The sequence below is a fragment of the Ascaphus truei genome, chromosome 21 (assembly GCF_040206685.1).
Source record: "Ascaphus truei isolate aAscTru1 chromosome 21, aAscTru1.hap1, whole genome shotgun sequence".
NCBI lineage: Eukaryota > Metazoa > Chordata > Amphibia > Anura > Ascaphidae > Ascaphus > Ascaphus truei.
The window spans coordinates 1,103,856-1,130,702 of NC_134503.1; the positions used below are offsets into that span (position 1 = coordinate 1,103,856).

Genomic DNA, 26,847 nt, shown 5'->3' on the forward strand with positions numbered 1-26,847 from the left:
AAAAATCACTAGATACAAACAAATAATCCGGCGCCTAAATACAAATAAATACTGTGCTAGTAATTATCTGACCATATTTAAAGTCCAGACTTGGAAACCTGTAGTCCATATGAATAGGAAATCCAATCTTGGAAACCTGCAGTCTTATCAGACGTGTCTTGCAGGTGATGTCACAATATATAAAAGAAAACAAACAAATTGTAGCGCAAACCAGATCAACTGTAAATGAAACAAACATACATAAAACACTAAACACACACTTAAAGACAATACTAAACACCTATGAACTGGACAAGACTACATTTAATAAATGAATAAGCATACACCATAAAATAAAGCATGTGCAGGGAGTGAGAACAAATGAATGCTGCTCCAGTGGAGAAAAATTGAAACCCTACTCGCTCCAATAGGTATAAATCAGGCACAGTCATGTATGTCTTTCTCAGAGCTGCCGACCACGGAACCGGGTTGTGGGGGCTCTCCTCCCCCGTGTGACCGCCGACATTGATACCGCTATGCTGGCATTACCTCCGTCTGTATGTCCCGCTCTGGACTGCCTCACACGCAGTCTCCTCTCTGGAAATCCAAACGCTGACTCCACGTGTATCGCGGGTTCCGTGCGCATACACGAAAGTCTCACAGCGCTTACTAATACAGCACCCGGCACACAGCGTTCAATAACCAGCAAATAGGCAGTACACTCGTCCCAAACTCCCAAGACCACCCTACGCGTTTCATGACTTAATCACTTCTTCAGGGACATCGTAATAAAAATCCCTACCTTTTTCACATGTCACTGCCTACACGTGTACCCTAATTATATACATTTTGGACAAATGGCATTTTGTAGCAGATATTAGAGCAGTGGTGCTCAACGCCAGTCCTCAAGTCCCACAGGTGGTGCAGTCTTCGACTGAAGAAGTGTGCTGAAGCAGTGATATCCATAAAGCTGGCCTGTTTGAGGCCCTGATCAAAATGTAGAAAGTCACCCAGCGTCAATGCACTTAGGTCCAGATATACGACGGTGCTAACCTTTAGCAGTGATATAATTGAGAGTAAAGGGGTGTCAAAGCCTAGCAAACTGTTGTGAATCTGGGCTAAGGAGACAGCTGCTCAGCCCCGGATAATGCAAAAATGCACACGCATTTAAACGACATGATCTTTTCTCATTATTTTAATATTTGCCCTGCTGTGAAACAAACTGAATAAGCATTGTGGGCGTTAAATCTCTTGCTGCTTAACTGGGGCAAAAAATAAAGCAAACGATTTATCAAAGAAACAAAAAATTAACTAGAGTTCAATGTTTTTTTTTTTGTTGCTTTTGTTAAATCAGGTGCTATTTTGTTCACCACTTTTTGCTCTTTGATACATAAACCCTCATTAGGGCGTCAAAGGTAATTTGCACTCAACGTTCGGAAAAAATATGATTGAAATTAAGGATTTTTTTATTAAAAACATTTTAAGTCGGCAAATAAATATAAAATAACATGTTGCTTGTATGAATTGTATTGACATACTATGGTTATTTTTATAAATAGAAACTGTATGACAGGTCTACCTCACTTAGACCGCTGTGAGATTATTAATGCAGTGAAGGAGAAACCCAGCTCCTATGCTGTCACCTTGCCACATAAAAATGCTGCTTGCTGTGCACGGCTGTGATTTGGCCGTTGGCAGGGGGCCGTACACTGTGCTTTCCTGCACTTTAGGCTGTGCAGGGGGAATACTTAATGACGAGGAACAGGCCAATCCTGGTATCTACAGCGATGGGGGACGCCCCTCCACACACAGGGCCTCTGTCAGGAAGTGCTAAGGCAGCTGATAACTGAACGGGGGGAGGTTATTTCTGTGATACGTCTGTACCTGCCCACTGCACCTGCAGCTACGCGTTGATTTCACTGTTTAGCATTCTCCCTGCCTTATTTGTTGTGAACCAATTCTATTACAAAATCAAAAAGCGCACACTGAAGCAAGGTCATGGCAAAAATGTCCCTGGTTCGAGGGCAGGACCACGCCCCTTGGCATGTGGCTGTAGCGTTTACCCTGTGCCTCATCTTTGCGAGCACAGGTATGCTGGACACGGTCTCCACAGAGCTAGGTTACAGTTATTACGCTGAGAAGCCTGTGCCATGGCTTCCATCATTCCTGGCCATGCCTTTTAACACCCTTGTTAATCTCGGATACGTGCTGCTGGGGATGTACTGGCTCAGCCAAGAAGGTAAAGCAATCGGAATCAAGGACCCGACCGGACACTATCTGAGGAATGTCTTCTCGTGGATGGCGCTGGTGTATGGTCCAGTCCAGTGGTTAAGGATATGGACACAGGCACACTGGGCTGCTGTGTTGGATCAGTGGGTTACGTTTCCCATTTTCGCTTGGGCGCTCGTCTGGTGCAACTCCATCCTGGAAAACTGGACCACTCAACATTTTCTTGCAGTAGAAGTCCTGTCAATGAGCAGTTACTCCCTGTGCCTACTGCACCCGCAGGGCTTCGAGTTCGCTTTGGGCATCCATATATTATGGGTATTTGTGTCTGGTTTGCGATTACAAAGCAGATGTGGAGATGGCACCTCTAAAAAGTACTTGCTGCTCGCCCTGACTTCCTGCCTGGGGTTTGTGGGTCTGAAGCTACTTGACCACTGGCTGGCCCAATGCTTCATGTTTCAGAGACTTACCGGCCACTTCTGGTCCAAAGTGTGCGATGTTTTGCAGTTCCATTATGCTTTCTGCTTCCTCACTCATTTGGATCACCACCGACTGCTCAGGATGAAGAAATGACATGATTGCAACGTGATGCCTCTTAAAGCAGATTACCAACCTTATTTCTATATCTTATTTTCCTTGCGGTTTTTGATTTTATCTCAATTTTTATTCAAAAGGCCCAAAGCCTGCAGTAGAGTGTTCACATAGCCACCACTGCTGTTTACTCTATCTTGCTCCACTTAATCAGGAAGCACAGAGCGGTTTTCCATGCAGACTACAATGAGCTACATTAAAGCACTACTTTATGCCTAGTTTCTCTGAGGGGGAATTAGAAGCCTGGGTAACTTCTGTTTTCGGCTCAATATAAAAGGAATATAAAATGTATTTCGCAGAGGAGATTAGAGGAGAAACCCTATTGTACAATATGGCAAAAAAAACTCTTTAAAGAATAATTTGATCAAACCCGCCTTACAAAAGTGTTTCTTAAACAAGCTAATATCCTATTTATATAGTCAAATACCGGTGAGACAATGCAGGAGCAAGTCCTAAAGTTTGGTGTTGGCAGTGGTACCCAACGAGGTTTGAGAACCCACTGCCTGACACAATGAACAGCCTCATAGCAGCAAAGTGAATTAATGGCTCTGGTAGTAGATACATTATAGGTGGTTGACTTGACACCATTTTTAAACAGACGTAATTATTTTTAAATTGATTTATGAAAACTTTTCATGTCAAAAGTGTAACTAAATGCCTTGGAGTGTTTTTACCATTTTTACCTAATATCTTCTGATCAAACCTGTATATGAAGGCTAATTGTTGATCAAGACCTTGTTTTGTTTGGTTAATGAAAGACTCGCAAAACATACAGGACCCCTATAAGCTCATATTGAGCCCCCAAAATAACCACCACACATATATATATATATATATATATATATATATATATATATATATACGTATATACGTATATATATATATATATATATGCGTATAAGTGTCAAAGAGGAGAGCTACTGAGCATGGCAATATATATTTAAAACCAGAGACAGAACATGAAACACAGACAGAGCCCAATGCACATCCAGTGACACACATACACGGTACAGTGCCTAAATATATAGATATCTTTTGAATAAAATGGTCTTTTAGTTTAAGTCTTTGGTCAAAGTGTTGTAAGCCCTTGAGCCCCTCCAAGGTTCAATATGAGCTTATAGGGGTCCTGTATGTTTTGCAATTCTTGTTCAGCTGGTCCTAGCTGATTTGGAGGGTGGCTCCTCCTTCCCTAGTTTGAAGCTCACCCCCTCCCACTTTTAAATGGTTAAAACTCACTCCATTCCTACCTCCCACACTCATGGGAACCTGCATGCAGTTTGATTGCGACAAATCTAATACAGAGTGCTTTTCCTGGTATTATACAGGTTAATAAGAGCTTCAATCAGACTTAGAACTATACAACTAATTTTGACAGATTTATTATAAATCATTCTTCCTGGTAATGTACAGGTTATTAAGAATTTATATTAGTGTTAGGACCCTTGAGACGTGATCTGCCGTGTAGTGGCTCAAGGGCTTACAACACTTTGGCCAAAGAGTTAAACTAAAAGACCATTTTATTCAAAAGATATCTAATATATATCTATATATCTATATATTTAGGCACTGTACCGTGTATAGGTGTCATTGGATGTAGCACTGGGCTCTGTCTGTGTTTCATGTTCTGTCTCTGGTTTTAAATATTAATGAAAGACTCACCCGTTCTGAACCCAGGGACCCCTTCTGAAGATGTTTGGCATTGAATTACTGCAGAAGCCAGAAGTGCTGCTACCATTTTGCAGAGGATGGCAATTTAACAGACACCTCCATGATCATCTTTTAATTATACACGTGAAATAATCACTAAAAGAGCGCCCCTTATCACAATAGCCGATTTGTATGCAAGATGCAGGTCGTCTATTCAACAGACATTTTCCACAGATGCTATTTCTATATTAACGTTCAAGAGCTCAAGAGGGGTTCTCTTCTCATTCCATACACGCCAGCCTGGAAGGCTACTTTCTGCATACCGTTACGTTCCAAGGCAGGGGTGGGCAACTCCAGTCCTCAAGGGCCACCAACAGGTCACGTTTTAAGGATATCCCTGCTTCAGCGGAGGTGGTGCAGTCATAGACTGAGCCACTGATTGGGCCACCTTTGCTGAAGCAGGGATATCCTGAAAACCTGACCTGTTGGTAGCTCTTGAGGACTGAGTTGCCCCTCCTTGCACTAATATAATGGATGCTCATACTGGGCAGAGGTTCAAGGGACATGCAGGCAGCCGGGGCAGATGTGAACAGTAAAATGTGTTATAAATAAGAGTTCTGGGCGGAACATTCAGCAATCAATCCGTCGCTCCCCTTCCTTGTAGGATCCATTAGAAACCCAATTTAAACATGCCCAGAAGACAGAGACGAGAGGAAAAGGAGATAGAGAAAGCACTACGCAGAAAGGCAGAAACACATTGATAAAGGGTGTAACAGGATTATATATTTCTCTCTAAATGAAATAATATAAGCAAATAGGAGGAAGAAAAATGCATGCAAATCCAGAAACAAAACATATTTCTAGTTTCTGCTTTATTTAAAGCAAAAACATGTAGTGAATACATTAAATAGCAATTAATACACAGTATGACATTATAATAACATTTTCTTGTACCTTCTTATGCCTAAACACTATCTGAAATTCTAGCTATGTAGCAGGCTTGGCACGGGCTTCTCTGCTCTGAATGTTGGACGTCCATATTCCAAGGAACGTTCCTATAAATGAGCTTTATAAGAGATCGTCTGTAGGCTCCAGGGACCGATTCAGTCAATGACTCCTGTAAAAATGTCCCCATCATACATTTCAAGAGCAACAGTCATTAAAAACAGGGGGCGCTTTAACCTAAAAAATAATCTGTCATGTGAATGACATATGTACTCTTACATCTGACAGACATGAAGACCCCTATGACATACGCTGTAATGCCTCATCCCAGTGCTGGAGAGGAGTGTGGGGCTATTCAAATGAAAGGAATTCAGATCTTCTCCAGCAAAGGGAATCTGCTTTACAGATGCTAAATAAAGGGGCCGACGCGAGACATAACGCTCCATGTACCACAGAACACTGTATTCATTATTTCCAGACCGTCTGTGTCTCCACGCCACATTATTCCTCACGGCAAAGGCTCTATTTGTCTAACAAATAAATGTGATCTGTTTATTTTGTCCCTGGGCTCTGTATATTTGTAAGAAGGCCGGGGCCCAGCACGACCACACAGTTCTTTGTATAGGAACGCGATATTATTTGGTTATTTATTTATTTTACACGTGTGGCTTTGGTTTGGGACCTCATGAAGTACATACGGTGTGCTGGCCAGGGAGGCGTGAAGAATAACACTTGTTTTGTAACAAAAATGGGACACCCTAGAAAAAGAAGTGGGTGAGTGTCATGGAAGAGAACAATATGTGGTATTATTTTACGATAACACTTGCTTGTACTCCCACCACGATGGTCTCACCTGAAAATGAATGATCATATAAAACACTCGGATTCCCAACTCCTAATGTTACTTTTTTAGCGACGGGACACTTTTTAGGGTAACCTTAAGCTTTAAACAACACGTCACAGACACGACGTGGAAATAACGGCTAATACCTTGTTGCATCTTCTCCGTAAGGCATTTCACCTGCACATTTGAAAGATAATTACATGGTAATTGTAGCGATGTGTCCGTGCCCCACCTTCTGTACGGTGCAAACTGCAGCTATCTCCCCCCGTGAAACCGCTACCGAGAACTCAGCCACTCCGGCGGTGTAAGAGGAATGAGGTACCGAGAACTCAGCCACTCCGGCGGTGTAAGAGGAATGAGCAGGAAGCCCCTTTTATATCTCCCGGAAACATACGCGGCCCACCCGAAAATCAGCATATAATCCCTTTGAAGACGTTTGCAGAGGAGGTGTCCAGAGTCATCCTAGCAAGATGTGATCTCCGTCCTCAGTCTGAAACCCACACATGAAAGGAAGATTCATGGCTCTCGCTTTTCTCCTTGTCCATGGCAGAGCTGATGGTGACATTGTCCAGTAGTGTTGTGATTAAGATATACTGATGGGAAAACAATTCAGCCGGCGATTTTTACAAATAAACTCAGCTGCAAAACATTGCAATGTCAGAATCTCTCCTGCAATGAGTGCCGGGTTAGCTCTGAGCCCCTTATCAGCCTCTAGTGCAGGGGTGGGCAACTCCAGTCCTCAAGGGCCAACAACAGGTCAGGTTTTCAGGATATCCCTGCTTCAGCACAGGCAGCTCAGTCAAAGACTGAGCCACCTGTGCTGAAGCAGACTGCTACCTGTGCTGTTGAAAACCTGACCTGTTGGTGGCCCTGGCGGATTGGCGTTCCCCACCCCTGCCGTAGTGCAGCAGTAAATACGGTTGGATGCGCGATTGCCATTACTGTGCCTTTCAGACCAAATTGGCAAAGCTGCTAACGCACAAGGTGATGGAAGATGGCGGAACGGGATGCACAGCATTAACCTGCAACAAAGCTCTCCTAAGCCGGGTGTCGTGATCAGGGTGCAAAGTGACACCCACAGAACATCTGGGGACACGGTATTAACGTGAGGCCTCTGGCTGCAGCACTTGTTAGCTCTGGGATGGGAGTTAATGTTGACGTGGGTAGCTATCTCAGTTAAAGCCCCCGTTCCCCCCTGGGCTCCTTTTGTTACATACATAGGAAGCCCTGGTTCCCGAGACCCTTACAGGGGAAGGTGCCACTGGTACTTCATGAAGGTTCCAACCCAGCTTCCTTTGGCCCGCGTGGCGCGAGAGATTTAAACCTCCATTTTGTTTCCCCTGGAAGGGACAGTACTGGCCCTGGGTAAGTATTAATGTAGTTCAGCCCCCACCCACTATATATGTAAATAAAAGTGGGGGGGGGAGAGGGGGCAGAAAAAACAGTAACAGTAGGGTGTTTGTATGATTACTCCGATGAGCATCAGCATGACAAGTATCCCGTCTGTTCCGGGCTTGCAGTGACGTGTTCTCTGTGCGACTCCAGGGTACAGCCCACCTGACAGCTTAAAAAAGGTGCAATCCCACATAGAAGGCGGCAACACACACACTTCTAACTGGCTTCCTTACACATATATAACAGTGCTAATAGCAGAGGTTTGGCCGCTTCCATTTTATAGTTAAACTTCTTAGGAGCTTCTGAATGGGGAAGGGTTTGTCGATCAAACGTTTGGCTCTAGCTGATCACGGTGACATCACACGGTGACATCACACGGTAGGGAGCAGTCAGAGGAAAACCAAACCCCTCCCAAGTCTAAAAAAAAATACTTAAAAAAGGTGTCAGATTTAGAAGGAAAAAAAAAGAAAGAAAAAAACCCACAAAAATGTCACTGGGATGAGTTCACCGGGGTCTAGGAGGGATCGCCCCTTTAAAATGTGACAATTTAGTACAGATGGGAAGGTGTCACATGGCCGACTGCCCTCACCTTATTCCATTTCCAGTACTTGTTGCTCAGGGGAATTGGGACTTTAACCGTTTCAGTGCTGGAGGCACCAATGGGCCTATCGGACCCCCGGCATTTGCAGTCATGTGATTGATTCCGCAGTGAGCACATGAGCGCCACCATCAACCCTCCGCGGGAAAGGTCGGATCCTGGGAACAAGCATTTCCCCAAGAGAGCCGCTGGGGTGGGGGGGGGTGGGGGGGAGGCGGTCTCGGGCTATGTTCCTCAGGGGGGGTGAGGGGGTGTCTAGGGCTACATTCCTTGTAGGGGGGGGTGTCTGCCCTTACTCCTTTGTACCATCACACCTGGGGTCGCTGATACAGGCCCGTTGTTTCAGCGAGGTGAGGGTGCTTACAACATGCTACAAAATAATGCAAACACAGAGAGAAATGGGAGGTGACAGGCAGAGAGAAGCGTCTCCTTCTAGAGACCGGAAATAAATAGCAATAATAATATTATATACTCCCTCCCATTATTGTATGCGCTGAACCGTACAGCGGTGTAACCCAGAGTCACAGAAACACATTGTAAAGCGGAGTCAAGCCGCTTTCCGGCAACACAGAAACCAGAAGAAATGTGAACAGGAGTGCGTGCGCCGAAATAATACAGATCATTTAACCCCTCCCTGGCTTGAGAGGTCTCAAATACTGTTACGGCTGTCGCTGGGTGCAATGGCCGCGCCGCCCCCCGGGGAGAGCATGATACACAACCTTCAACAGCTTTCCCTGTGTTGTCTCTGAGCTCTACCCTTTCCGAATCGAGAGATAGCAAGCGCTTCTGCTGCGGTTGTTTACAGTAACGAGAACTTCATTCCACAGGTTTGTCTTTAAGCCGGGCAGCTAGCTGAGAAAGTCATCGCTCTCTTCCGGGTCCCCACGGGCCTCACAATGGTGCCCTAAACAAACAGAGACACAGGCTTACACTTCTGTACCATCACACCAATGGATAAATAAAATGGGGAATGCTAAATGCTGCTCCTACGTCGGTTTAATTATTTTCTTTAAAAACGCATTTGTGTCCTAAATTAAAAAAAAAATAAGTAGTCATCCACTTTTTACTGCAGGAAAAAAAAGGAGACCTGGCCACATGCAGCCATTTTGTTTTCTCCCAGAAAACATACATCACAAGCAGATATCTCTGAAGTGCTACTCACTAAGGATGAATATAATGGCAGATTTAAAAGGGGCATTAACAGTTCTTGTTTTTTTAACAGAGCTTCAGGAATAAAAACCAAATAGAAAAGGCCGGGTTTAAATAGAAGTGTAAAAGTTTGAGGACAGGGATGTCGCCGTGAGCAGCTGCTGGTAGGGAGCGGTCCCCGTGAGGGGGTGAGCGACAGGAACCCGGCCGGAAGCTGGATACCTGGACTGGTTCCAGACGAGAGCAGCTCCAGGCTGGTGATTTGCCCCTGATCATACAGTGCCAGCTGCTCCACAAATTTCTGCTTGGCTGGATTTATGACGATCTGGTGACGTGGCACGAACATAACTGGGAAGAGAATGGAGACAGTCCACATACAGCGACAGTGCCACAAAGCAGCCATACTATGCCACAGTACAAGAGGCGCATGATATGCTTCTGTTAGAACCACGGGAACGGCCCCACGTTACAACCAGTGCCACCAGAACAGTTTGCAACACGCTGCAAGCAAAAGGAGAAATACAACAGCAAAGAGTGCTGAACAAGCCCTGGGCTGGGAAAGGTTAGACTCCGGAGATTAAATAACAGGCAACAACGCAGACGGGTCCCAGATAATTATGTGGAGGGCAAGAGTCAGAATCCGAATCCTTAAAGTAAATAAGTGGGTATCAGGATAAGGACCGGCAGGTACGCTCACAGCAAGTGCAAGAGAAAGGGCCTCACTAGGGGGTCTCTTCAGACGTAGGAATAGCCTGGAGGGTGCAACATCTGAAGAGACCCTCTCCGTTCGGAGGCCGGTGCCTGTGGAGACGCGGAAGGACGGAGAGCCGGCCGCTGCGCTGACGTCACGGCTAGAAGTGACATCACACGCCGCAAGTGGGACTCGAGCCTCCACAGAGCAGAGAGAACGAGTGGAGTGGCTACCTCCCTGTGAGAGCCATTGTGGTGTGGTGTGTAGCCTCTGGGCTAATTGTGAGTGTAACGTTTAGCTTTATGTTTCTCTGACATACCCACAATGCCCCTTTCTCTTGCACTTACTGGGAGGGTACCTGCCAGTCCTTATCCCGATCCCCAGCTGTTTGCTTTAAGGATTCAGATTCTGTTTGAATCTTACCCACCACACAATTATCTGGGACCCGTTTGTTTCTATTGGAGGAGTTGGAAAACTCTTCATATGAGCGGCACCAGGACCCATTGGGACGCAATATCCCTGTATTACTGCACATGTTCACTTATTCTCTTGTATCAGCACTTGTACATTATTTGATCCCTCGATCTATAGTTATATTGAATAGATGACGGTGCACAATTTGCACACTTTTTTTCTGCCTTCGACTCAGAAGATGTCAAAATCCAGGATTCATTTCCCAAGGTCACAGTCCATAAAAAGATGGCCATTTAAAAGCACTGAGAGTTATTCCCAAAATCCAAGAGGTTCAGCAAAACCCTCCAGCAGTAGCTAGGCCTCGTCTGACACAGAGTTAGTATGATAATGTACAGATGGTGTCCAGGACTTACCTTGTGAGTCTGCTGAAGCAGAGTTACCATCTCCTGCCAAGCTGCTTTGCCCAAGCAGGGAGTGCTGAGGGGGCAGTTGGCCCTGGGCTCCTGGCATCTGATTCTGACACTGCAAGGCTGCCCCTGGTGAGGTGCTGCCGCCCTGCTTGCTGCCAGGACGGAGAATAGACAGGTCCCTGAGTTCCTGGGAGATGGCTGAGAGGCAGGAGTCGGGGACACTGTCGTCACTCTCAACTGGCACGTTCTGACCACCTTGAAACGTTCTCGGGCTTCCCCAGGAAGAGGTTATGCTGCCGAAACTGTCCAGCTTGGCTTCGTATTGGGAGAGAGAGGGGTCGTACGGCCGCACACTGCCAGAGCCCTTCACCGGAAGCAGCATCGGGATCCCACAGCCGGTGCGACATGGGGTGAATTTGTAAGTGTTCTCTTCAGGGGTGAGCAGCGCATCCTGCAAACTGGACATCAAGTCTTGCAAGGGTGGCAACGGATCTCGCTGGCCACCGGCCGAAGAGTGAGAGACACATATCCCGAGTCCTTTGTCCGGAGTAGGACAGTGAAGGAGATCCTGCAGCCTTTTTAGGGTTTTAAAGACCTAGAAGAACAGCAAACACACGATCAGCCAGGATAACAGCTCGCCAATACTTCGGCCGTACCTGGACTGAGCTTCCATTTATAGGGATAGAACAAGATGGCACCAACATCAACTAATGGCAGTGATGTACTCAGGCTAAACCCTAGCGACTGACGCCTGTCTCAAAACCGCTCAGGAAACTATTTTTACATCACTTCTTTTCTTGTTCATTTGACAGTGAAAACGTGTACGAGTCGGGGCAGGAGGGGTTGGTGCAAAAAAGAGAGTATAACAAGGCTATTGGCTGGGGGGGGGAGGGCAATAAAATATATACTTGGACAGAAATGTTTACTTCATACAAATTACAAAATGGGGAGTGTTTTACCCCACAGCTCACGTTTTGGTTACTTTTTCTACCGTATCATGTAGGAATCCCGTTCGTTTCTACCTAGAAATGGCTTCCCAAATGTTGTTTTTAATTAGTAGCCCCTCTGGAACGGGACGTTTCCAGTTGGTCGCGATCATGGTTCCAGTAGTGGAAACTATGCGAGTGACTAACTCCCCTGCCGGAGAGCCCTGGAACAGGTCTGTTTAGCAAGCCTTCCCATGGGACTAACGTCAGTGTGATTCCGAACGCTTTGTTGATAATTGCGTATGTATCCGAGCTCACAGATCCTTACCACCATTCCTGCAGCATGTGTCCAGCTTCTGTAGCACTGGAATAGAAGCTTGCAGAGGTTTTCCTTACTCCATGTGTTTATTGAAACTTTGCTAATTGCCTCCCAGTCTCCCACATCTTCCTCCCATTGTTTCATATAAAAAAGGTTTATCGTTACTCTTGTTCTAGCAGTAATAGAGACGGGTATGGGGCCGAGATGAACCCATTTGTGCATGGATTTGTCTTACCAATCAATTCAAAGCAGCTATTGGAGGCACTAGCTCTGCAGGATGGGACGATAAAGTCTCACCTGGAGGTATCTAAACAGATTTATTTAGGAGAACTGGGTCTCATTTCCTCAAAGGTGCGAAGCCGATCACTAACCAGCAAGTCTCGTAATGTGTGGCAACCGGTTTGTTCCCCAACATTGGAATTCACCTCTTTGTGCCTGGTTTAAACGCAGGATGCATCAGGACTGGAGTCACATTTGGTTTTTTTTTGTGGTTAACTTACATTTAAACTTTAAAAAGTCCCCCAGCTTTAGTGCGTGAGCTATTATTTATTGGATGCGTCTCAGTCGCCAAGGCAAGTTCTTAACTCCAGTCCTCAAGACCCCCCCAAGCAGGTCAGGTTTCCAGGATATCCCTGCATCAGCACAGGTGGCTCAATCAGTGCTGAAGCAGGGGTATCCTGAAAACCTGACCTGTTTGGGGGAGAGGGGGATGGAGGACTGGAGTTGAGAACCCCTGCGCTAAGGGTCTGTGTTCTGGAAGCAACCATAATAAAGTTGACATTCTGGGGTTTAACTTCTCCGTTTTCGATCTCTACCCATCTTGCTCATTGCCCACTGGCCTATTCTCGCGGCTCTAGAGCAGGCCGGGAGGACTGGTCAAGCCAAGCCTCCTTTCTGTGTAGGTCTATATAGGTCCTGTGAGATCATTGGGGAAGCTTCATCCAGCAGTGGGGAGACACAGGCTGAAGGTGATGATGATGATGATGATGATTTGTGTACACACACACACACACACACACACACACACACACACACTATAGATTCTGTATTACCTCTACCATACTGGGACGGTTCTTCTGCCGTTCCAGGCACCGGCACGCCAGCAGACACAGCTCGTGAGCGACCTCTTGAGGGCAGTGTCCCACCCGACAGTCCAGATGCTGTCGGCAGATGCGGGAAGCCAGGCGTGCGAGTTTGGCTTCCTTCCCGATGCGGACCCCGGCGCCGCTGGCTCCCGGCACAGAGCCGTTTTCTGCTTCCTCGTTGCATTCCTCTTCCTTCACCAAATCTTTCTACAAGGATGTGGGTCAGTGAGAGAAGCGGCTTCTATATTATGCCATCAAATAACCCCACAAGTGCTCGACAAGCCTGCAAAGCATTTCAAAGCAATGTATCCAACATACAGTGTAAGCCAGGGCTGAAAGGGTTAAGAGGTACAGCTGATGGAAAAATATTGTGGAAAACCCCCAAACATTCAGCACTTGGATTTTGTTTTCTTTACCCTCCTCTTGCATATCAGATTGTGCCCTTATCTTATCAGACCCGAGATTATATGAAAACACCCGGCTGCGTCAGGGTGACAGGGACCGCCGCTGAGAGAGGGCGGGGGTTGGACAGAAACCCTGTGGGAAAAGCACCATGAAGGTGCCATTACCAAGATGGTTTTGCCACCTGTAGATTGTTCCGGGCTGCCTTGTGCTTTGCTACAGACCCGGGCTACATGGAACTGGCCCAGGTTAGCTCGTCATGTCCCCGTTGTTACTAAGTGCTGGCAGCTCGTTACCATGCATTAAAGGCCCCTCTGGGGGCGGAGATCCGTGGTTTTCCCAGGCAATCACCCCCAAACAGAGAGAGCAGCACCTTACCAGGTACTTGGTGTAGGACTTGCCCTCGCTCTGTATGGCTTTGCGCCCCGTCAGATTCTCCAGCAGAACCTGGGAAAAAGCAAGACAGAAACCGGCGTCAGTGCTGCTCAAAGCCGACCCGCCATCGTCCCATCAGATGCGTGGGGGAGCCCAGAGCTGCTGCTGCCCACCCTGCACTTGTGCTACAGCAGAAGGATACTGACCTCTACAGTGGGAGATCATGCTTCCAAAAGCAACGCCGCTTCCTTGTGACCTTAAGAGGGGGTCATTCTAGCAGTCGACAGAAGGACTTCAAAAAGGGCCATTGCAGCCCGAGACCTCGCTCCAAGCACAGAGCCCCAGTGCTCGTATTCTCTAATACACTAATATAATGGGCACACGTTCCTCCTGCCTTGTGACCGTGGGCAGCATACTTATCTCCCTGTGACTCCAATGATGTAAACTCACGGTGGTTTAAGTGTGTAAGTGTGTAAGTGTGTAATTGTGCCACGCTGGGCTGGGTTATTAATGTCGGTTGCTCCCCAGTGATAAAGTGATTGGATTTTATTCATGATCCCCCTCCCGGTCACATGAACCATTAGAAAGCAGTATGGGATGAGGTAGAGGTAAGCACGGTAAGTCCCTTCCTAAACTTCAGGGCACAGCATTTCAAAACAACGTTAAAAAAGACCAATATCATTTAGATTGCAAGCTCTTAAGCGCAGTGCCCCTTGCACACACACAAGGAGGTAGAAAGTATTAAGCGCAGTGCCCCTTACACACACACACACACACACACACACACACACACACACACACACACACACACACACGAGGAGGTAGAAAGTATTAAGCGCAGTGCCCCATTGCGCGCGTGTGCGCACACACACACACACACACACACACACACACACACACAGTGAAGTTGCCTCTAAAATCATGAACACATTAAAGGCGTTTCCTTTGGGGGGGGGGGGTTACCTCCCCCCTTTAATTATTGTATTCTCAGGCTGGGAATCGGGGGGTTCCCCAGAGTGGAACGCCCCTAGTGTAAGCCCAGAGGAGCCCCCCGGTTTGTGAGATACTTACCCGTGAGGTTACCAGGTTTAAATCTCGCTCAGGGGAAACAAAATGGCTCCCAAATCTCAGGCCAATAAGAAGCTGCAACGTCATTGGTTGTGGCTTCCCATTGTGCAGCCATTAAAATTCCCTTTAATACCTGTAACTTCACCAGTAAATCTCTCAGGAACAAGGGGGGCCCGGAGTTGGAAATAGTGCAGTTAATCTCTGCGGACCCCTGGTTTCCAACCCAGTAATAACAAACATGGGGGTTAGTTAGGGTAGGGGGCGGGGGGGATTGCTCCTTTAATCAAAGCTCATTTAAATGAAGCCAACATTTCACATTTCTCAAATGTCTATGACAGTCCGTGATGTTATATAGAGAAACAGCAATGTGTTGGTAGAGAAGTTATAGAGAGGCATTCAGGCAGACGGAGAACAGGTCCGATCTCTCAATGTAACGTTAAACTCAGACAGGAATACAGAACGACATTTATCATCACTTGGCTGTCACACTCATTGTGAGCCGAGCCTGCGAGTGTGAGCGTGCGGAGGAAGCACGTCTAACCAGGAGATAACGGGGAGGTGCTCACAATGTGATATTTGTGTTTGCTGAACAGGAGACAAACACAGGGTTGCAAATTGGGCCGTGAGAAAGAAGACTTCTGCTGAGCTCTGCTTCATGGAAACGTCTAGACGTTGCAAATAGCCCAAAAAGGAACAATAATAATGGGGTAAAAAAATGAAAATCTATGTGATAAAAAAGGGCCCACGGAGAAAGAAAGTCCAAAGACAGTAAGAGAGAGTGGAGGTGTGTGCAATGTCCAGTCCCGCCTCACAATCCAGAGACCGGTCAGGTCCTTCTAAAGAGAAGTATGAATCTAGAACAGGGGGTTTCAACCAGGGTTCCTGAGAACCCCTGGGTTCCTCGGGCACCCCTAAAGGGTTCCCTGTAATTTTCTGGTAATTTTAAATCTGTACTAAATACAGAAGAATTGACAATGCATCCGATGTCAGACGTGCTGTTAGAGAGGGTTGGGGGTTCCTCAGAATTTCACATAGGGTTCCTTAACCAAAAAATAAGGGTGGAAACCACTGATCTAGAATATAGAAGCACAAGGAGGCGCTTCCCTAGTATAGCAGATATGTATTAATCAGCGGGTGAGACTTTATTTCACACCGATTATTAAAACACATCTGCACTATGGAAGCTCCTCCTTGTGCTGCTGATGTTCTAGATTAATACTAAAGGGCTTCCATGTTCTAGATGAATACTCACCGCTTCCTAGAAAAATACTCAGTTGAAAAGCCACCTTTTAAATATGGGTTTTGAGGTAAATATATGGAAGTGCCCCCCACATTCGGTGTCATACTTGCGGTCCTATTTCTTCCTTCTGCCTCCCGCCAGCTCTTGACGGATTCCTCATGTTCACACTCATTTACTGCTCTTATCCCGCATGGATTTGTACACGCCCCACATGCCCCCCCTGCACAGTGCTGCACGCATGGATTTGTACACACCCCACACGCCCCCGCTGCACAGTGCTGCACGCATGGATTTGTACACACCCCACACGCCCCCGCTGCACAGTGCTGCACGCATGGATTTGTACACACCCCACACGCCCCCGCTGCACAGTGCTGCACGCATGGATTTGTACACAGCCCACATGGATTTGTACACGGCCCCCACGCATGGATTTGTACAGGGCCCACATGCCCCCGCTGCACAGTGCTGCACGCATGGATTTGTACACGCCCCACATGCCCCCGCTGCACAGTGCTGCACGCATGGATTTGTACACGGCCCACATGCCCCCACTGCACAGTGCTGCACGCATGGAGTTGTACACGCCCCACATGCCCCCGCTGCACAGTGCTGCACGCATGGAGTTGTACACGGCCCACATGCCCCCGCTGCACAGTGCTGCACGCATGGATTTGTACACACCCCACATGCCCCCACTGCACAGTGCTGCACGCATGGAGTTGTACACGGCCCACATGCCCCCGCTGCACAGTGCTGCACGCATGGATTTGTACACGGCCCACATGCCCCCACTGCACAGTGCTGCACGCATGGAGTTGTACACGCCCCACATGCCCCCGCTGCACAGTGCTGCACGCATGGAGTTGTACACGGCCCACATGCCCCCCCTGCACAGTGCTGCACGCATGGATTTGTACACACCCCACACGCCCCCGCTGCACAGTGCTGCACGCATGGATTTGTACACACCCCACACGCCCCCGCTGCACAGTGCTGCACGCATGGATTTGTACACACCCCACACGCCCCCGCTGCACAGTGCTGCACGCATGGATTTGTACACAGCCCACATGGATTTGTACACGGCCCCCACGCATGGATTTGTACAGGGCCCACATGCCCCCGCTGCACAGTGCTGCACGCATGGATTTGTACACGCCCCACATGCCCCCGCTGCACAGTGCTGCACGCATGGATTTGTACACGGCCCACATGCCCCCACTGCACAGTGCTGCACGCATGGAGTTGTACACGCCCCACATGCCCCCGCTGCACAGTGCTGCACGCATGGAGTTGTACACGGCCCACATGCCCCCGCTGCACAGTGCTGCACGCATGGATTTGTACACACCCCACATGCCCCCACTGCACAGTGCTGCACGCATGGAGTTGTACACGGCCCACATGCCCCCGCTGCACAGTGCTGCACGCATGGATTTGTACACGGCCCACATGCCCCCACTGCACAGTGCTGCACGCATGGAGTTGTACACGCCCCACATGCCCCCGCTGCACAGTGCTGCACGCATGGAGTTGTACACGGCCCACATGCCCCCCCTGCACAGTGCTGCACGCATGGATTTGTACACACCCCACACGCCCCCGCTGCACAGTGCTGCACGCATGGATTTGTACACACCCCACACGCCCCCGCTGCACAGTGCTGCACGCATGGATTTGTACACACCCCACACGCCCCCGCTGCACAGTGCTGCACGCATGGATTTGTACACAGCCCACATGGATTTGTACACGGCCCCCACGCATGGATTTGTACAGGGCCCACATGCCCCCGCTGCACAGTGCTGCACGCATGGATTTGTACACACCCCACATGCCCCCGCTGCACAGTGCTGCACGCATGGATTTGTACACGGCCTACACGCCCCACACGCCCCCGCTGCACAGTGCTGCACGCATGGATTTGTACACACCCCACATGCCCCCGCTGCACAGTGCTGCACGCATGGATTTGTACACGGCCCACATGCCCCCGCTGCACAGTGCTGCACGCATAGATTTGTACACGGCCCACATGCCCCCACTGCACAGTGCTGCACGCATGGATTTGTACACACCCCACATGCCCCCGCTGCACAGTGCTGCACGCATGGATTTGTACACGGCCCACATGCCCCCGCTGCACAGTGCTGCACGCATGGATTTGTACACGGCCCACATGCCCCCACTGCACAGTGCTGCACGCATGGAGTTGTACACGCCCCACATGCCCCCGCTGCACAGTGCTGCACGCATGGATTTGTACACGGCCCCCACTGCACAGTGCTGCACGCATGGATTTGTACACGCCCCACATGCCCCCGCTGCACAGTGCTGCACGCATGGATTTGTACACGGCCCACATGCCCCCGATGCACAGTGCTGCACGCATGGATTTGTACACGGCCCCCACGCCCCCACTGCACAGTGCTGCACGCATGACTGGCTCTGTATACACAACTACTCACCACTCCGAAGCTGTACGTGTCCAGCTCGAGAGTAAGCTTCCCCAGCTTCACGTACTCGTCCGGTAGATATGCCAGGGTGCCCCTGACCGTGCTGGTCTGTCCCACGGAGCGGCTTCTGCCCGCGCAACTCGTGTAGCGACTGAAGCGTGCCAGCCCGAAGTCCCCCAGCTTGGGGGTGAGCGCCTGGTCCAGGAGGATGTTGGAGCTCTTGATGTCCCCGTGGATAACGCTGGGCTGGCAGGTGTGCAGGAACTGGATGCCGCAGGCGGCGCCCTGCAGGATGACCACACGTTGCTGCCAGGAGAGCGGCGAGAAGCTGCCCTGCGGGAGACAGCCAGACCTTAACCTTCTAACCCTTTCAGGGGGTTTAAGTGATGGGTCCCAATATGCAGCTCCCAACTGCAAAATGGAGCTAAACACCCGTCCCTCACCCATGTGATATATAAACAATATCACAATGGGCACGCCCCACGCGTCACGCCCACTGCCGGTCAGTACCTGGCTGTGCAGCTGATCCTCCAGGGAACCATTAGGTAGGTACAGGTAGATAAGGCAGCACTCCTCCCCCTCCATGCAGTAACCAGCCAAGTCAATGATATTGGGGTGCCGGAGCCTGGGGAAGGGGAACATGGGCGGGATGTGTTAGCCACAGAAGTTTGTGCCACATCCGACCCGGCGAATTTATTTCATGCAAATACAATACATAACATGGACACAGACGCGGAACGTGATGCATCTCATAATCTGCGCGCTGTGCCCCGTGCAGACACCACCAAGTCACAGGAAGAAAGCGTGGCGCAAACACCTGGATACATTGAGGAGCACAATAAACATTACGCGATGTGTGCGTCAGTCTTGCTCCCCATTTGGGTTGACCCATCACCCCCAGCGTTTGTGGAGGATCAGGATCTCCTCCAGCTGCCAACGCGGTGTCCTTGACCTGGCCTTGTGGACAGGTCAGGCTGCCCGGGATCTCTTACCAGGTCAGCTTCTTTATCTCCGTAAGGAAACTGTTCTTTATCGTGCTCCACTCCAGCTCAGAGTCCTGCAAAGCACGGGCAGAGGGTCAGGGGAGCAGCAAGGGCAGAGGGTCAGGGGAGCGGCACGGGCAGGGGGTCAGGGGAGCAGCACGGGCAGAGGGTCAGGGGAGCGGCACGGGCAGAGGGGTCAGGGGAGCGGCACAGGCAGGGGGGTCAGGGGAGCGGCACGGGCAGGGGGATCGGCACGGGCAGGGGGTCAGGGGAGCGGCACGGGCAGGGGGTCAGGGGAGCGGCACGGGCAGGGGGTCAGGGGAGCGGCACGGGCAGGGGGTCAGGGGAGCGGCACAGGCAGGGGGTCAGGGGAGCGGCACGGGCAGGAGGGGGTCAGGGGAGCGGCACAGGCAGGAGGGGGTCAGGGGAGCGGCACGGGCAGGAGGGGTCAGGGGAGCGGCATGGGCAGGGGGGTCAAGGGAGCGGTACGGGCAGGAGGGTCAGGGGAGCGGCACGGGCAGGAGGGTCAGGGGAGCGGCACGGGCAGGAGGGTCAGGGGAGCGGCACGGGCAGGAGGGTCAGGGGAGCGGCACGGGCAGGGGGTCAGGGGAGCGGCACGGGCAGAGGGGGTCAGGGGAGGGGCAGGGGAGCGGCACGGGCAGAGGGGGTCAGGGGAGCGGCACGGGCAGGGGGGGTCAGGGGATCGGCACGGGCAGGGGGGGTCAGGGGAGCGGCACGAGCAGGGGGGTCAGGGGAGCGGCACGGGCAGGGGGGTCAGGGGAGAGGCACGGGCAGGAGGGGGGTCAGGGGAGCGGCACGGGCAGGGGGGGTCAGGGGAGCGGCACGGGCAGGGGGGGTCAGGGGAGAGGCACGGGCAGGGGGGGGTCAGGGGAGAGGCACGGGCAGGGGGGTCAGGGGAGAGGCACGGGCAGGGGGGGTCAGGGGAGCGGCACGGGCAGGGGGGTCAGGGGAGAGGCACGGGCAGGAGGGGGGTCAGGGGAGCGGCACGGGCAGGGGGGGTCAGGGGAGAGGCACGGGCAGGGGGGGGTCAGGGGAGCGGCACGGGCAGGAGGGTCAGGGGAGAGGCACGGGCACGAGGGTCAGGGGAGCGGCACGGGCAGGGGGTCAGGGGAGCGGCACGGGCAGGGGGGTCAGGGGAGCGGCACGGGCAGGGGGGTCAGGGGAGCGGCACGGGCAGGGGGGGGGTCAGGGGAGCGGCACGGGCAGGGGGGGTCAGGGGAGAGGCACGGGCAGGGGGGGGTCAGGGGAGCGGCACGGGCAGGAGGGTCAGGGGAGAGGCACGGGCACGAGGGTCAGGGGAGCGGCACGGGCAGGGGGTCAGGGGAGCGGCACGGGCAGGAGGGGGTCAGGGGAGCGGCACGGGCAGGGGGGGGGGTCAGGGGAGCGGCAGGGGGGGGGGGTCAGGGGAGCGGCACGGGCAGGAGGGTCAGGGGAGAGGCACGGGCACGAGGGTCAGGGGAGCGGCACGGGCAGGGGGTCAGGGGAGCGGCACGGGCAGGAGGGGGTCAGGGGAGCGGCACGGGCAGGGGGGGGGGGGTCAGGGGAGCGGCACGGGCAGGGGGGGGGGGTCAGGGGAGCGGCACGGGCAGGAGGGGTCAGGGGAGCGGCACGGGCAGGGGGGGTCAAGGGAGCGGCACGGGCAGAGGGTCAGGGGAGCGGCACGGGCAGAGGGTCAGGGGAGCGGCATGGGCAGAGGGTCAGGGGAGCGGCACGGGCAGAGGGTCAGGGGAGCGGCACGGGCAGAGGGTCAGGGGAGCGGCACGGGCAGAGGGTCAGGGGAGCGGCACGGGCAGGGGGGGGTCAGGGGAGCGGCACGGGCAGGGGGGGTCAGGGGAGCGGCACGGGCGGGGGGGGTCAGGGGAGCGGCACGGGCAGGGGGGGGTCAGGGGAGCGGTACGGGCAGGGGGGTGTCAGGGGAGCGGCACGGGCAAGGGGGGGTCAGGGGAGCGGCACGGGCTGGGGGGGGTCAGGGGAGCGGCACGGGCAGGGGGGGGTCAGGGGAGCGGCAGGGGGGGGTCAGGGGAGCGGCACGGGCAGGGGGGTGTCAGGGGAGCGGCACGGGCAAGGGGGGGTCAGGGGAGCGGCACAGGCAGGGGGGGGTCAGGGGAGCGGCACGGGCAGGGGGGGGTCAGGGGAGCGGCACGGGCAGGGGGGTGTCAGGGGAGCGGCACGGGCAAGGGGGGGTCAGGGGAGCGGCACAGGCAGGGGGGGGTCAGGGGAGCGGCACGGGCAGGGGGGGGTCAGGGGAGCGGCACGGGCAGGGGGGTGTCAGGGGAGCGGCACGGGCAAGGGGGGGTCAGGGGAGCGGCACGGGCAAGGGGGGGTCAGGGGAGCGGCACGGGCAGGGGGGGGTCAGGGGAGCGGCACGCGCAGAGTATGTCTTACTTCTTCTAACAAAGGTCTTGTTTTCGGTGAGATTTTCTTTATGATATATACAGAGTTCACTCTATACCGGGGGTGGGCAACTCCAGTCCTCAAGGACCCCCAACAGGTCAGGGTTTCAGGATATCCCTGCTCCAGCACAGGTGGCTCAGTCAGTGGCTCAGACGAAGACTGATCTACCTTTGCTGAAGCTGGGACTGACAACCAACTGTGCTGAAGCAGGGATATCCTGAAAACCTGACCTGTTGGGGGTCCTTGAGGACTGGAGTTGGCCTCCCCTGCTCTATACTTTCTACGGCTCCCAAGGACAGCTGCCAGCACACAGCCACAGCAGCAGGAAGTGAACACTACACCTGCCCTGCAACGCAGAGGCTGCTGGGAGAAAAGAACTTATCCCAAAACGCAGAAATTATTTCCGGTTCAAGAGTATTGCATAGAAGCGATGTTTCAGAAGACACAGAATACGCAATAACCCTTCTCTGCCTGACGGGTCACCTCACCCGCTTCAGAATACGCAATAACCCTTCTCTGCCCGACGGGTCACCTCACCTGCTTCAGAATACGCAATAACCCTTCGCTGCCTGACGGGTCACCTCACCTGCTTCAGAATACGCAATAACCCTTCTCTGCCCGACGGGTCACCTCACCCGCTTCAGAATACGCATTAACCCTTCTCTGCCCGACGGGTCACCTCACCTGCTTCAGAATACGCATTAATCCTTCTCTGCCCGACGGGTCACCTCACCCGCTTCAGAATACGCATTAATCCTTCTCTGCCTGACGGGTCACCTCACCCGCTTCAGAATACGCAATAACCCTTCGCTGCCCGACGGGTCACCTCACCTGCTTCAGAATACGCAATAACCCTTCTCTGCCCGACGGGTCACCTCACCCGCTTCAGAATACGCATTAACCCTTCTCTGCCCGACGGGTCACCTCACCTGCTTCAGAATACGCAATAACCCTTCTCTGCCTGACGGGACCCCTCACCCGCTTCAGAATACGCAATAACCCTTCTCTGCCTGACGGGACCCCTCACCCGCTTCAGAATACGCAATAACCCTTCTCTGCCTGACGGGACCCCTCACCCGCTTCAGAATACGCAATAACCCTTCTCTGCCTGACGGGTCACCTCACCTGCTTCAGAATACGCAATAACCCTTCCCTGCCCGACGGGTCACCTCACCCGCTTCAGAATACGCAATAACCCTTCCCTGCCCGACGGGTCACCTCACCCGCTTCAGAATACGCAATAACCCTTCTCTGCCCGACGGGGCCCCTCACCTGCTTCAGTCGCTTGACGGCATATTCCGTGTTCCGCATGGTTGCCTTGTACACACAGCCGAACCCTCCCTCGCCGACGAGCAGGGACTGGGAGAAGTTGCTCGTGCCCTGGCACAGCTCTCGCAGGGGCCACACTAACTGCCTGGATCCCTCTGCTACAAAGTTACAGGGGACGAAGGATTCCTGGGGACAGAGACACAGAGATTGTGAGAACCGCGTCACTCAGATCCCCCCCCCACGGACGGGTCCCAGCAGCCCCACAGCGGGAACCTCCGCTCCCTCTTTTATACAGAGGCTATCAGCCTCCCAGGGCCGACAGCAGGGGATTCTGGGCCAAGAAATTGCATTTTCATGGAGATTTTATAAGCCGGAAGCTGTGATTATACAAGAAGAAGCGCGCGGTGCGGCGTGCCTGAAAAACAACTTCAAAAAATACCAACAGCAGCGCACATACCTGCTGCGGCGTGCGCGCTGCATGGGGCTGCGTGCGCGCTGCGTGGGGCTGCAGGGCGGCTGTCTCCCGGTACCACCTGCAGATTTGTTGTTGGCTGGCGACAGCCGCGTCACGTGAGTGGTTCCAGCCAATGAGGGCGAACCGCTCCCGGCCACGCCTCCTTGCCTGCTCTCTGGTGTAATCACTTTGCTGCTCGGCGGCAGCACTGGGTGACGTCACAGAACAGCGCTGCCGCCGAGCAGCATTTGGTATAATGGGGGCCGGAGACGCGTTGCGACTGTCCACACGTTACAGTTACTGGCAGTACGGCCTGTATCCACAAAGGGACTCACCGTGCCCGTGTCCCTGGCAGGACTGGCACAGAGAGTCACAGTGCCCGTGTCCCTGGCAGGACGGGCACAGAGAGTCACAGTGCCCGTGTCCCTGGCAGGACTGGCACAGAGAGTCACAGTGCCCGTGTCCCTGGCAGGACTGGCACAGAGAGTCACAGTGCCCGTGTCCCTGGCAGGACTGGTACAGAGACTCACAGTGCCCGTGTCCCTGGCAGGACCGGTACAGAGAGTCACAGTGCCCGTGTCCCTGGCAGGACCGGTACAGGGACTCACAGTGCCCGTGTCCCTGGCAGGACTGGTACAGAGAGTCACAGTGCCCGTGTCCCTGGCAGGACGGGCACAGAGAGTCACAGTGCCCGTGTCCCTGGCAGGACTGGTACAGGGACTCACAGTGGCCGTGTCCCTGGCAGGACTGGTACAGAGAGTCACAGTGCCCGTGTCCCTGGTAGGACTGGTACAGAGAGTCACAGTGCCCGTGTCCCTGGCAGGACCGGTACAGAGACTCACAGTGCCCGTGTCCCTGGCAGGACTGGTACAGAGTCTCACAGTGCCCGTGTCCCTGGTAGGACTGGCACAGAGAGTCACGCTGCCCGTGTCCCTGGCAGGACCGGTACAGAGACTCACAGTGCCCGTGTCCCTGGCAGGACTGGTACAGAGACTCACAGTGCCCGTGTCCCTGGCAGGACTGGTACAGAGACTCACGGTGCCCGTGTCCCTGGCAGGACTGGTACAGAGAGTCACAGTGCCCGTGTCCCTGGCAGGACGGGTACAGGGAGTCACAGTGCCCGTGTCCCTGGCAGGACTGGTACAGAGACTCACAGTGCCCGTGTCCCTGGCAGGACTGGCACAGAGAGTCACAGTGCCAGTGTCCCTGGCAGGACTGGTACAGAGAGTCACAATGCCCGTGTCCCTGGCAGGACTGGTACAGAGACTCACGGTGCCCGTGTCCCTGGCAGGACTGGCACAGAGACTCACAGTGCCCGTGTCCCTGGCAGGACTGGTACAGAGACTCACGGTGCCCGTGTCCCTGGCAGGACCGGTACAGAGACTCACAGTGCCCGTGTCCCTGGCAGGACTGGCACAGAGATTCACCGTGCCCGTGTCCCTGGCAGGACTGGTACAGAGACTCACGGTGCCCGTGTCCCTGGCAGGACTGGTACAGAGAGTCACAGTGCCCGTGTCCCTGGCAGGACGGGTACAGGGAGTCACAGTGCCCGTGTCCCTGGCAGGACTGGTACAGAGACTCACAGTGCCCGTGTCCCTGGCAGGACTGGCACAGAGAGTCACAGTGCCAGTGTCCCTGGCAGGACTGGTACAGAGAGTCACAGTGCCCGTGTCCCTGGCAGGACGGGTACAGGGAGTCACAGTGCCCGTGTCCCTGGCAGGACGGGTACAGAGAGTCACGGTGCCCGTGTCCCTGGCAGGACTGGTACAGAGACTCACAGTGCCCGTGTCCCTGGCAGGACCGGTACAGAGACTCACGGTGCCCGTGTCCCTGGCAGGACTGGTACAGAGACTCACAGTGCCCGTGTCCCTGGCAGGACTGGTACAGAGAGTCACAGTGCCCGTGTCCCTGGCAGGACTGGTACAGAGAGTCTCACAGTGCCCGTGTCCCTGGCAGGACCGGTACAGAGACTCACAGTGCCCGTGTCCCTGGCAGGACTGGTACAGAGACTCACAGTGCCCGTGTCCCTGCAAGGACTGGAACAGAGAGTCACAGTGCCCGTGTCCCTGGCAGGACTGGTACAGAGACTCACAGTGCCCGTGTCCCTGGCAGGACGGGTACAGAGACTCACAGTGCCCGTGTCCCTGGCAGGACTGGTACAGAGACACACAGTGCCCGTGTCCCTGGCAGGACTGGCACAGAGAGTCACAGTGCCCGTGTCCCTGGCAGGACTGGTACAGGGAGTCACAGTGCCCGTGTCCCTGGCAGGACTGGCACAGAGAGTCACAGTGCCCGTGTCCCTGGCAGGACTGGTACAGGGAGTCACAGTGCCCGTGTCCCTGGCAGGACTGGCACAGAGAGTCACAGTGCCCGTGTCCCTGGCAGGACTGGTACAGAGAGTCACAGTGCCCGTGTCCCTGGCAGGACGGGTACAGAGACTCACAGTGCCCGTGTCCCTGGCAGGACGGGTACAGAGAGTCACAGTGCCCGTGTCCCTGGCAGGACCGGTACAGAGTCTCACAGTGCCCGTGTCCCTGGCAGGACCGGTACAGAGAGTCACAGTGCCCGTGTCCCTGGCAGGACTGGTACAGAGACTCACAGTGCCCGTGTCCCTGGCAGGACTGGCACAGAGAGTCACAGTGCCCGTGTCCCTGGCAGGACCGGTACAGAGAGTCACAGTGCCCGTGTCCCTGGCAGGACCGGTACAGAGAGTCACAGTGCCCGTGTCCCTGGCAGGACTGGTACAGAGACTCACAGTGCCCGTGTCCCTGGCAGGACTGGTACAGAGACTCACAGTGCCCGTGTCCCTGGCAGGACTGGTACAGAGACTCACAGTGCCCGTGTCCCTGGCAGGACGGGTACAGAGACTCACAGTGCCCGTGTCCCTGGCAGGACCGGTACAGAGACTCACAGTGCCCGTGTCCCTGGCAGGACTGGTACAGAGACTCACAGTGCCCGTGTCC

General features: G+C 53.3%; 2 protein-coding genes across 5 annotated transcripts in view; one reads left to right on the top strand and one right to left on the bottom strand.

Annotated features, from left to right (window-relative positions):
• Window positions 1–1,694: 1,694 nt before the first annotated feature.
• On the top strand, window positions 1,695–6,121 carry TMEM187 (transmembrane protein 187). Its single transcript, XM_075578337.1, has one exon. It carries the CDS (start codon window positions 1,978–1,980, stop codon window positions 2,776–2,778), a length of 801 nt encoding a protein of 266 aa, XP_075434452.1. The 5' UTR covers window positions 1,695–1,977; the 3' UTR covers window positions 2,779–6,121.
• Window positions 5,299–26,847, bottom strand: part of IRAK1 (interleukin 1 receptor associated kinase 1) — a 61,464-nt gene continuing 39,915 nt past the window's right edge. For all 4 annotated transcript variants that reach the window (XM_075578333.1, XM_075578334.1, XM_075578335.1 and 1 more), the window contains 9 exons: window positions 23,434–23,616; window positions 19,756–19,820; window positions 19,274–19,388; window positions 18,776–19,096; window positions 14,000–14,068; window positions 13,187–13,426; window positions 10,893–11,484; window positions 9,597–9,722; window positions 5,299–9,129 (listed from right to left, as the gene is read on the bottom strand). In XM_075578333.1, coding sequence (XP_075434448.1) covers window positions 9,074–9,129; window positions 9,597–9,722; window positions 10,893–11,484; window positions 13,187–13,426; window positions 14,000–14,068; window positions 18,776–19,096; window positions 19,274–19,388; window positions 19,756–19,820; window positions 23,434–23,616 — 1,767 coding nt within the window. In that variant the 3' untranslated portion in view covers window positions 5,299–9,073. The remainder of the gene's footprint in view (window positions 9,130–9,596; window positions 9,723–10,892; window positions 11,485–13,186; window positions 13,427–13,999; window positions 14,069–18,775; window positions 19,097–19,273; window positions 19,389–19,755; window positions 19,821–23,433; window positions 23,617–26,847) is intronic.

What these genes read in the sequence shown, in the direction of transcription:
- TMEM187 (XM_075578337.1), top strand. Translation starts at nt 1,978, where the DNA reads ATGGCAAAAATGTCCCTGGTTCGAGGGCAGGACCACGCCCCTTGGCAT.